We start from the raw sequence: 12,495 nt of genomic DNA on the forward strand, positions 1-12,495 counted from the left end.
TTTTGTCTGGTTCTCAAAGAGCTAATGTTCTACACCATTTGGCAGGTGTATGAGTTTCTCAAAGGGAACAATATGTATTGAGTACTATATGGCACTTCATAGGATTAAAAATGTCTATACCTACATTCATTACTTCTATAATAAATGAGTATGATTTGATATTCTACCAAAATGTCATATTGGTTGGTTGTCAGAAAATTATGGGGTTTTGTAGGTAAAGGGCATTTCTAAATGCTGGAGTTATTAATAAACCTAAGATCAAATTTAATGAAATGATCAAGAGATTTTAGATCTCATGGAGTAGTAAAAAGCATTTCTAAAGGATCAAGGACTCTTATATCACCATATCATAGCTATCTCGGTTGAAAAAAGATGCTATTTAGGGGAGCCTGGGTGGCTCAGTGTTGAGCATCTGCCTTTGGCTCAGGGTGTGATCCCGGGGTCCTGGGATCGAGTCCCACATTGGGCTCCCTGCAGGGAGCCTGCTTTTCCCTCTGCCTGTGTCTTTGTCCCTCTGTGTCTCTCATGAATAAATAAAATCTTAAAAAAAAAAAAAAAGATGCTATTTAACCTCCTAGTTTCAGTTTGAACTTATGAGAATCACAATTAGAGGCTTCACAACAAGGATGCACTTGGGGCCCAACAGCCAAATATGTAAAAAGCACCCAGGCACACCTTTTTAAAAATGACATTTTTATTTGAAATATTTCACAATGCAAAGTGGTATTTTCCAGAAAACATTGAGCGTATCTGCTGGCAAAGAGCCTTCTTCCCTAACGTCTCTACCACAGGTTCATTTCATGGTCCCATCTGACTTGTGCCCACACCGAGTACCCAAAAGGGCTCCTTCAGGGCAGAACAGTGATCACAAACTATGGTCCTAAAATCTGATCCAACCATGTTTGAATCCTGGCTCTGCCAGTTATTACCGGCATGACCTTGAACAAATAACTGAACTTAATTTCTCCCCTTGATAAAAGGAAGCTAATGAGAAACTACCTGCTGGGTATGTTAGAATGGCTATACCCGGGCAAAGGATCCGAAGTGCCTGCACAGTGCTCTGCACAGATGTGCACATGACAAAGGTCCTGCTGTGGCTAAGTTCCTGGCAGACAGCTCTGGACAGGGGGGCCGAACAGCAGTCTTCCAACTCAGAGGTTAAATATATACCCAAGTCCAGTGTGTAGCTTGGGTGTTATACAGACTGTTACAAGGACCCAGGTGAAAGTGAAATATGACAAAACCATTTTTTTAAAGAAATTAGTGAACACCATTTATGACTGTGGAAAAAAAAAAAAAAAGAAGTTCCTTACCATGGTCAGTACATTGACTTCTGACGTCCTCTATGCTTTCTAGGTTGACGGCTTCTTTAAGAAAAATGTAACAACTGTCTTGGAACCTAACCCAGGTAGATGAAGGACAGTCTGTATGGGAAAAGAGAAACATTATTAAACAACTTGGGAAGAATTCCACGAATTCCGAAAGATCAAGAATATTACATTTTCATAGAAAAAAAAAAGAATTTAGCCACAAAGCTCTCTGTTAAAATAAGACATTGACTAGTGTGATAGTAATTTATTTTTCTCCATTCTACATATGGGAAAGGGGCGATGTGCCAGTGATTCTCTTCTGATTTGACAGAGCAAAGTTACAAGTCTTTAGGGTGTTTAGGAACTCAGACTTGTAAATTACAGCATTATTACCAAGGCAACTGACTATCAAGAAGGACAACCAATCAGAATTACAAGGTTTTTGAAGGTTATCTTTGCAGTATATAGAAACAATTTCAAAAGTCTCAAGAGTTTTACAAGATCTTTTTTAAAAATTATACTTCCAAGAGCAGAGACAAGTTGCTAGATTATGAATATTCAGACAAGTTTTCATGTTACACAGGAAAACAAGATTGATGTTCTTATGAATGTTCTTAGTTCAACACCTCATCAAAGCAGATTCCTTGAACTAGTTCTATGAAACAGAACCGTATCTCCTCCTCTGTTGCTGTAGAGTGGAATGGCACCTCCTTCGCCTCTATCTTGATCTGGGTTTTTTTGTTGTTGTTCATTATAAATGTGCATATTTTTAAGCCTTGGCTCTGGAATTTCGTTAGCATGAATTTATTTTCAAAAGTAAGCCTTTAAGAGTTTGATTTCACTGGCAAGATGGAGAAAAGGAGGATTTTACTGAATTTCGGTGAATAAAAAAAGCATTGATCTTCCCTATTCTCTTAGGTCTATGTAGGGAAAATTACCATGATATTTTTTTACCTAGTTTTATTTTAAGTTCTATATGTGTTGTAACATTAATGTAAACAAGTAAAAAGAATGCCTTACTGAAAAGATGAGAACTTAACCATCAGCTATGTTCATCTAAACTCAACAAGCTTGACTTTACTAAACTCAGAATATGGCGGAGACCATTACTTGTCTCCTACTTGAACACGGCACTTTTTTTTTTCCTGGTGCATTTATTATTATTTTAAATTTTTTTTGTGGGTTCTTTTTTTATGTTGGCTTCTTATACAGCACAGAATACATGTCCACCAAGCTAAGTTATTTTCCTATCTTCCAGTAACTTCTGGATAATGAGCTCTGGGCTGAAGTGAAAGGTGCAGACCTGCCTTTAAAAGGGAGTATGCTCCCTGGATCATACTTCCCCTTTCCCACTGGCGAAAATGTCATTAGCCATCCTTAATCATGTCAATAATGGAAACAGCCTAGGAATAGCAAAGCTACAAGACAGAAGGATCCTACATGGAGCCATCATATCACACTCAGATTGCTATGAGAGAAAAAATAAACTACTATTTTGTTAAGTCATTGCTAATTCAGATCATTGTTGCAGCAGCTGGGTCAGTAACCTAGATAATACCACAGACTACTTAAAATTGTCCCCATGATGAGACCCGCAACGTTCCCCACCTCATACTGCTACATTTAGTAGTTAAATCATCCAAGATGGGGGCACCTGTCCAGCTGGTTCAGGCAGTGGAATATGCGACTCTGGATTCTAGGATTGTAAGTTTTGAGCCCCACATTCTGTGTAGAGAATCCTTAAAAATAAAATCTTTAAAAAAATTAAAAATTATTCAAGATGTACTAGCACGAGAGTAGGTGTCTCAAGATACAATTTATTTTGTATGCAGGTTTTTTTTTTTTCCTTCCTGCTGTTCTATAAGTACTGGGCATTACACATGTGACTACCTTGGCTTGAATTCTGGTAGTAATCTAGAACTTTCTCATTGTGGTGGCTTAAAGGTAGTTGGTAGGGGTATTTTAGCAACATTCACTTAATGAAACATTGAGTTAGGAAAAAAAAAAAAAACCTGGCTGTAAAATTATATGAGCAGTACGATCCCAGGAGTTAAAAAGCAAGAAGTCCACAAATGTTTAAGAATTGGAGAAGCCAGACACACCTATAGGGGCAGGGCTTAGGGAGGGCCTGAAAACAGGGTGCACAGTTGAAGGTCTGTAAGTGAAACAGCTAGGCCCTTAGATCCTCTGTCTGAGAAACAGTACTCAGCCATCCTACTTTCACTGCTGCTATATACTATATACTGCTATATACTATATACTATATACTGCTATATACTGCTATATACTATATACTATACTGCCTATATACTGCTGCTGCCCTCTTTGAAAGTCTGGTCCTTACTCAGAGGAACTCTTTTAGATCTAACATATAAGTGAAATCACATGGTATTTGTCTTTCTCTGACTTAGTTCACTTAGCAAAACGTCCCCTTGGTCCATCCATGTTGTCACAAATGGCAAGATTTCATTACTTTATGGCTGAGTGATATCCCACTGGTGATGTATAGATCTTTATTCATCTGTGGATGGACACGGGTTGCTGCTGTATCCCAACTACTGTAAATAACGCTACAGTAAACATAGGGATGCATATATCTTTTCTAATTATCTTTTGTTTTGGGGGGTAAATACCCAATAGTGGAATTACTAGATCATATGGTAATTCTATTTTTAATTTTTTGAGGAACCTCAACAAACTGTTTTCCACAGAGGCTGCACCAATTTGCATTCCCACCAACAGTGCATGAGAGCTTTTTTTTCCTTTTTTTCCACATCCTCACCAACACCGGTTATTCTCAAGGTAGTTTTAAATTTCCTCTTTGATTTCTTCATTGACCATGGGTTGTTTAGTAGCATGTTGTTTAGCTTCCACATGTTTGCAGGGTTGGGGTTTTTTCCCCCATTTTTTTCTTATACTTCATATCTAGTTTCATACTAGATATGTTATTGGAAGAGACACTTGATCCAATCTCAAGCTTTTTAAATTTACTGACCCTTGTTTTGTGGCCTAACAGGTGATCTATCCTGGAGAAAGTTCCACGTGAACCTGGAAAGAATAGATCTTCTGCTGCTTTGTTCTTTATGTGTCTACTAATTCCATCTGGTCTGATGTGGTAAGGCCACTGTTTCCTTATTTTCTGTCTGGATGATCTGTCCATTGATGAACGTGGGGTGTTAAAATTCCCTCCTATTATTGCATTACTGTCAGTTTCTCCCCTTAGGTCTGTTAATATTTGTTTTATATATCTGGGTGCTCCTATGTTGGGTGTACAGATATCCATAATTGCTAGATTCTCTTGCTGGGCTGATCTCTTTATCATTATCTTCTTTGTCTCTTGTTATAGTCTCTCTTTTAAAGTCTGTTTTGTCTGATATTATAAGTATTACTACCCAGCTTTCTTTCCATTTCCATGTAATGTTTTTTTCCATTCTTTCACTTTTGGTCTACGTGTCTTGAGGTCTGAATCGAGTCTTGAAGGCAGCATATAAATGGGTCTTGGGTTTTTTTGGTTTGGGTTGTTTTTTTTAAGGAAGCTCTATGTCTGGTATGGGGCTTGAACTCACAGCCCCAAGAACAAGAGTCGCATGCTCTACCAACTAAGCCAGCACAGCAGGTGCCCCAGTCATTTTATTTTATTTTATTTTATTTTATTTTATTTTATTTTATTTTATTTTTATTTTATTCTTTTTAATCTATTCAGTCACCCTATATCTTTTGATTGGAGCATTTTGATCATTTACATTTAAAGAATTATTGATAGCTATGTACTTAGCACCAGTTCTTTCATTGCTTTATGTTTGCTTTCATCGTTTTCCCAGTTCCTTTCTTCTCTTGCTCCTTCCCTTGTGATACACTTTTTTTTAACGTTATGTTTGGATTCTTTTCTCTTTACTTTTTTTTGTGTACCTATTACAGGTTTTTGGTTTGTGGTTACCATGAGGTTCCTATAGAAGCATCCTATGTATACAGCAGTCTATTTTAAGTTGATGGTCGCTTAAGCCTTTTTTTTTTTTTTTAAGATTTTATTTATTCATGAAAGAGAGAGAGAGAGAGGCAGAGACACAGGCAGAGAGAGGAGCAGGCTCCACGCAAGGAGCCCGGTGTGGGACTGGATCCGGGGCCTCCAGGATCACGACCAGGGCTGAAGGCAGCGCTAAACCACTGAGCCACCCGGGCTGCCCTCAACATGTTCATGTTAGACTTTTCACCATGTCCCAAATATTTCCTTTGTTTTTTCCCATATTTTAATACTCTTGGTTCGCCATACTATAATCTTGTTCTTTCTGGTTTATTATCTACTCTTTAGGTTTTAAAAATCTGCTGTTAGATCCGTCTATTGAGTTCATAATGTCAGTGGGGTTTTTTTTTTCAGTTATAGAATTTCAATTCATTTTTATTTATATAGTTTCTGGACCTCTGGTGAAATTCTCAATTTTATTATCTATATTCTTGAACTTAACTATAGTTATTTTAAAGTCCATTTCTGATAACTAATTTCTGGGTTGCCTTTTGGTCAATTTTTTTTCTTTTCTCCTTTAACCTATTTCTTATAATGCTTGGTGCATGGGTTTTTGTTTTTGTTTGTTTGTTTTAAATCAATTAAGACACTGTGCAGGAAAAAAAATGTAGAGGCCCTAGATGATGTTACTCTCCCCCTAAAGGGAACTCTGGCAGGCAGTTTGGGTATTGACAGTGACATTAATACAGTCAAGGATTGAGTTGACCTGGGGAGGTGTAGCCTTTGGGAGGCTCAATATCCATGAATCCCAATAAAAAGCCTGGGAACTAAGCAGAGCCTCTCTTCTTTGGCCAGTTAAAACTCAAATTTTGCCTCCTTAACACCCTGAGACTGCCCAAAACTCTGCAGATTTTGGCAACTCTCATAAAGGGAAAAGTTAATACACACAATGTTGGGCTCACCTCAGCAGCTCTCTGGTGCCTGCAAATATGGTTTTAATGGAATTTCATCTAGAGTTTCTAGTTGTTCTTCTCACCCAGTGATAGCCCAAAGCAGAGTTCCCTTTCTCACACCTTTGAATAGGTTATTAACAACTGTTCTTCCATCTACCCATCACCCATCTAGTGAACATTTACTGAGCAACTCCTATATGTCAGGTATAATGGTCAGTGCCAAGGAGTAAAGAGAAAGGGATATAAAGAGGAATGAGTCCTTCATGTAAAGTGCTCAGTCTGATGGGAGAGTCAGACACATGCACATAACAGATATTACAGAGGTATGATAGGTAAAATGCTATATAAAACAATAAAAGAAAGAGTAAATAACTTTTAAAGTCAGGAAATACTTCAAAAAGAAGGAAATAATTTGAGCTACAACTTACAGGATAAAAGAGTTTGTCATGTACAAAAGGAAAAAGAAAAAGAAATTCCAAAACAGAGGGAGTATCATAGAAAACACAATGACAAGCACCTAGAAAGGAGTCAAATATTCAATGAGTGAAGTAGGCCGGTCTCTTCCCTCCTCTCCTTCCTCCTACCAGATAATGTTTTATATGTTAAGACATGATAGACAAAACAAACAGTCACTTCCAGAATGAAACTCAAACAGAAAGTCACAAGGGCAAATGCAAATTTTTATTTTCTTTTTTCTTTCTTTTCCTATTTTGTTCTGATTCATTTTGTTCCCTTCTCTTTATCTTTATAGGGTTAAAAAACCACCACTTAAATGGAAACAGACTCCATTACCATGGTTGATGACACCTGAAACACCTTTCTATATCACTGGAAATTCTTGAATCACAGGCTGACAAATGTTGTCATATTATTTCTAGTCAAAGCTACACATAATATTTTCTACTGATAACTCAAGAATATAAAAAATAAATTTTGCAATTCAGTTTTTATATGGAATAAAGCAAGTCTATTAAATACACAAAAATACAATCAACACCAAATGATGTTAACTTACAAATTACTTCTTTGCACACTTGTAGTTCTTATGCTTTATAAAAGCTTTATAACTCTTCTATACTGTCTATTGGTTAAAGTATACTCTTATTTCAGAGGCAGCTCGTGTGTCAGAAGTGTCCAACCCTCATCTTCTTGTAACCTCTGACTCGTCTGAACTTCTAATAACATGTATGAGATGCTTTCTGGCTACAAAGACTAAACTTGCTAGATTACTGCAGTGATAGAGATTTGCTGTAAGGATACTTGGGATAATAAGAACTCTGAAGGTTTTAGCTCAGTAAATAGGCCTCGTAGGGTTTTTATACTAGGAACTCCCTTGAGCGCTGCCTAGCCTAGAGCAGTCATTCTTTGATTTAGGCAATTATCCCTGTTTCGATTAGTTGTGGCTCGAGCAGTGAGGATAAGATGACACAAGCCATGGGGACCCATGTGTAAGAACCACAGGTAGCCATTATTCTTGGAAAAGGGGCTGTGTTACCCTTTGGAGACCAACACACGTTCATATGGCACTGATCAAATTCTGCTCTGTGTGCCAGTTATCTGATATTTACCGTTTTCCCAATTGGACTGTTAACTGCATGACAACAGAAACCATTTCTTAAATTGCAGTGTCCCCTCCTTAATAACTATCCTAGCGTCTTGTACCTGACACGAGAGAGCATGCAGGGGACACATTAAGCTGTGGAGAAGCCTGGCTCTGACTCCATCGTGGATATGATACTTAACCTCACTGCACCCTAGTTTCCTTATTTGTAAAACGAGGATAACAAGAGTACTTATTCTTATGACGGTTGTTGTGAGAAAGATGTTCCAGGTGCTTCCTAGATGCCACAGCGAACAAAAAGGAAAAAGAATCCTGCCGTCCTAGAGCTTATGTTTAGTCGAGGCAGATACACCAAGGCAAGACATGAGGGGTGGTATTTTATATTTAGCTGATGTATTAGCAATCTGTTGCAAATAAGCAACTTAAAACAAGTAAAAACCTTTATCACAGTTCCTCTGCGTCAGGAATCTGGAAGCAGCTGTCTAGCTGGGTCATTCTTGGGGTTTCTCATGAAGTTGCAGCCAAGCTCTCTGCTAGGGCCGCAGCCATCTGAAGACTGAGCTAGTTGAAGGATAAGCCTCCAAGAAGGTTCCTTCAGATGGGTGGTGGGTTGGTGCTGGCTGTGAGTAAGTGGCCAAGGTTCTCACCATGTGGACTTCACAGGGTCGCCTGAGGGTCCCCATGACATACAGGTGACTTCTCTCAGAGCAAATGATTCAAATGAGAACAAGGGAGAAGTGCAATAGCGTTTATAATCCAGCCTTGAGGGTCACACTCTGTTATTTCTGCAATATCCTATTGGGTACAGAGGTCACCCCTGTTCAGTGCTGGGGTGCACTACACAAAACTATGAATACCAGGAGGAAAGAATCACTGGGGCCATCTTGGAGATGAGCAAGCAAAGATGGTGATAAATACTGAGGAGAAAAGTTAAAACAGAGAAGCAAGGGATGCCTGGGTGGCTCAGCGGTTGAATGTCTGCCTTTGGCTCAGGTCGTGTTCCCAGGGTCTGGGATTGAGTCCCACACTGGGCTCCTGCAGAGAAGCAAGATCCTGAATGTAGAGCTGGGGTTAGAGCTGCAGTTTTAGAAAGGCGTCTTTTTTTTTTTTTTTTTTTTAAGATTATTCACTCATGAGAGACACACAGAGAGAGGCAGAGTCCCAGGCAGAGGGAGAAGCAGGCTCCCTGCGAGGAGCCCGATGTGGGACTCAATCCCGGGACCCCAGGATCACGACCCAAGCCAAAGGCAGATGCTCAACCACTGAGCCACCCAGGCACCCCTAAAAGGTGTCTAAGAAAGATCTCATTATCAAGGTAACATGTAAAAAGTCTGAGTGAGCTGAAGGGAAAAAGCCACATGGAAGTCTGGGTCAGACAGGGAATAGCAAACGTGGGCCTCTGAGATGGGAATGAGGATGATGACGATGATAAAGAGGATTGCAGCAACTCAAAGACCACTGTTGAATAATTAAATAAGCAATACACAGCAAGACCAAAAAAAAAAAAAATTGAGAAGCTATGGCCATAAAAATACAAAACAAACTGTTCACTTCCTCAAAATTTTCAACTGCCTTCCCCTTCGGTTCATTTCAGCACTAGCAGTAACCCCAGTTGATTCAGCCCCAATCCCTTCTTATGCTACCGGTCAGTGTGTGCCCCCGAAACAAGCTTTAAAACGACTCAAGACATATATTTTTACTCTGAATAAGAAACGTGTTCAAGCAGAGGCTGGACGCGTCTTGTGAGGAGAGCTGCTGAAGTGCATGCACTCCATGAGCAGAAAGCTAAGCTAAGCCTTGCGCGATGCTAAGTTATCAGCTATAGTTATGCTATAATCCTGTTATCCTTAAAAACCTGCCTCCCAAAATACTGCCATAAGTTTTCAATTACAGGTTCTGTAATATCTTCCTTAAAAATATATTTTGCCAAATACACTTCACACACACACACACAGCCTGTGCACAATGTTCTCTGCAAAGTTCTTTTCTAGCACTTACTTCTTCACAGCTGTCCTGAAAGATAGGTCATTAATAATGCACCTAAGTGGCTCTTTATGGATTTTTGCATGAGACACACACACACAGAGAGGCAGAGATACAAGCAGAGGGAGAAGCAGGCTCCATGTAGGGAGCCCAACGTGGGACTTGATCCTGGGTCCCCAGGATCATACCCTGGGCTGAAGGCAGCGCTAAACCGCTGAGCCACGCGGGCTGCCCTCTTTATGGATGTTATAACTTTATAATTCCATTGACTCAATATTTATAGAAATTTAGGAGCCTGATAAAAATTTTAAAAGCTTGCACTTAAGATTCCAAAAGTTTCTATACAGATCCTCTGCCTGAAATTACCATGTGCTACAGAATACAGCAGCATATCTCCAGGAATATTTGGCATTACAGTCAGTTCTAGAGAACTCTCTGTTCCCTTATAATTTCTTTTAAGCAACCAGCACAGCATAAGAGGAAGTGATCCTTGGGAAATACTTGTTCTGAATGTTAACAAAGTGAAGGCAAAGACTGCATTCTTCCCCCTGGTCAGTAATAAAACCTTCACCTTTCTCCGGTTGAGATATGAGTCACAGTCACTTGGCTTCCACAAGAGCAACTGTGGCAGAGACCGAGAAAGAAGAGGAGCTGTTTGTTATAACATATGGAGGCAGGAGTAGGGTTCCAAGTCCCTGACTAACCTAGGGGACCTGTGGCTGTAGTCTGGGCTCCAAAATCTCCCTGAATCCCAAGGAAATCAGCCACTCTGACACTCCACTCCCTCTCCACATCACCCTCCCCAACCCACCTTCCAAGAGGTCCACCTCCACCTTTCTCCCCTGCAGTCACTTTGTAGAAGAGCTGCCATGAGATTTATTTATAGAATGGGGGTGCCAGCGTTCCTCTGCGGCTTTCTCATCGGGCAGCACTGGTCCATTTTCTTATAGGTTCAGTCTCAGGATCTGCCCTCAAAATCCAAAATAACCCACAAACAAAATAAGTATTTGATATGTATCATAAAAAATTGTGGACAAGAACCCTGCTGCAAAACTAGTTTTCAATGCAGAAACACACTTTTTAAACACTTCTCAACAATGAAAGAAGTCCTGAGATAACGCCTAACTGTAATTTCACTTTTTCATTAGAAGAAACATTCTCAAAACTTACAAAAATTTACCTGAGATCATTTCCCCTGAAATACCACTGTGCCATCTACAAGAATTAGAAAAAGCCACATCAATGAATTAAGACGATTTAATGCTTTGAATTCAATTGTGAGATCGGTTCATGACAGAAATAAAATAATAATCAAGTGCTCGGAAGGAGACAGAATAGGGGCATGCCACAGAGAATTGGGCCATTGAGGGAAGGCCTGACAAAGTGACACATGAACAGATATTTTTGAATGACGTGGGTGGGGGCAGCCATGCCAAGGATAGGGGAAGGGGAGGACGGTCTGGGCAGAGGAACCAGCAGGTGGCTGAGTCTCCAGGGGCCCAGTGTGGATAAACAGTGAACAGCAGGGAGAGTGGTAAAGTGGTGAGAGCCAGGAAGGCAGGGGCACCCTCCTCCAGGGCCTGTAGGCTGCGGCGATTCAAAATGAGTGACCTAGGGATCCCTGGGTGGCGCGCAGCGGTTTGGCGCCTGCCTTTGGCCCAGGGCGCGATCCTGGGGACCCGGGATCGAATCCCACGTCAGGCTCCCGGTGCACTGAGCCTGCTTCTCCCTCTGCCTCTCTCTCTCTCTCTCTCTCTCTTTCTCTCTCTGTAACTATCATAAATAATAAATAAATAAATAAAACTTCAAAATGAGTGACCTAGATTCTGATCCACAGGATGACCACAGCTGGAGGACTTCTCGGAGTATGCTTAAAAATTCACTCATCTCAGGCCCAGGGGAAATCACCTACCCAATAAGCACACTGATCACCCACGATGGGAACAAGCACCATTACAGGAGAACTTTCTAAAAAGGATCCCATGGAAACTTACTCGGGAATTTAAAAAATATTTTGTTCATTGTGATTTTCAAGATAATAGTTAAGAACATAAGATCACTTATGCTAATAAACTCCAAAACAACAGAGAATGGTAACAACGATTTCCATTTCAACCTTAAACTTCTACTTCATGCAAGAACCACAGGAGCCTTTCCATTGAGATCTTGCCACTCAGCTAATTAAGCTAATTTTGTGATAACCCGGAGACGTTCTTTCTTGACGTAGTCGTAGGTCTAATATGGTTGGTGATCTTGTCTGCACGAGCTGCTGCGAGGTACCATGATGACAAACACAGGGTTGTCAGCCCTCGATCCCACGGCCTCCCGAGGCTCTCTCGTCCCAACACGGACCCTGCATCTCGTACGACGGGAACACAGGGACGGGCCCAGGACCTGGAGGCCCAGCAGGTGGCCGCCGCCGCCCCACTTCAGGCTCCTGATGGCCCCACGGGGGATCGCCCCCACGAGCAAGGAGTTAGGGAGCTTGATGGAGGCCGACGGTTGTGCCTCACCGGGGAGCTCGTGCTCTTTCTAAACCAGTCCTCGAAGCCCCTTATTAGTAGCACTACCTTGGTCAACGCCTGCTAAGCGCACTGGACTGATAAAAGGGAAAGAACAAAATTTTCCGAAGACACTCGTCCTGGTTTACTGTTGCAAACCGCGTCCCTGAAAGGGATCCCAACACCCAGAAACGGATCCTTAAAAGGAATCTGACAAGCAAAGTCC

General features: G+C 40.7%; 1 protein-coding gene across 1 annotated transcript in view; it reads right to left on the reverse strand.

The window, feature by feature from the left end:
• Window positions 1–12,495, reverse strand: part of LOC121471383 (lymphocyte antigen 75) — a 127,257-nt gene that overhangs the window by 14,987 nt on the left and 99,775 nt on the right. The window contains exon 35 of the mRNA XM_041722103.1: window positions 1,314–1,424. Coding sequence (XP_041578037.1) covers window positions 1,314–1,424 — 111 coding nt within the window. The remainder of the gene's footprint in view (window positions 1–1,313; window positions 1,425–12,495) is intronic.

This window comes from Vulpes lagopus, chromosome 11 (assembly GCF_018345385.1).
Source record: "Vulpes lagopus strain Blue_001 chromosome 11, ASM1834538v1, whole genome shotgun sequence".
In the NCBI taxonomy this organism is placed as follows: domain Eukaryota; kingdom Metazoa; phylum Chordata; class Mammalia; order Carnivora; family Canidae; genus Vulpes; species Vulpes lagopus.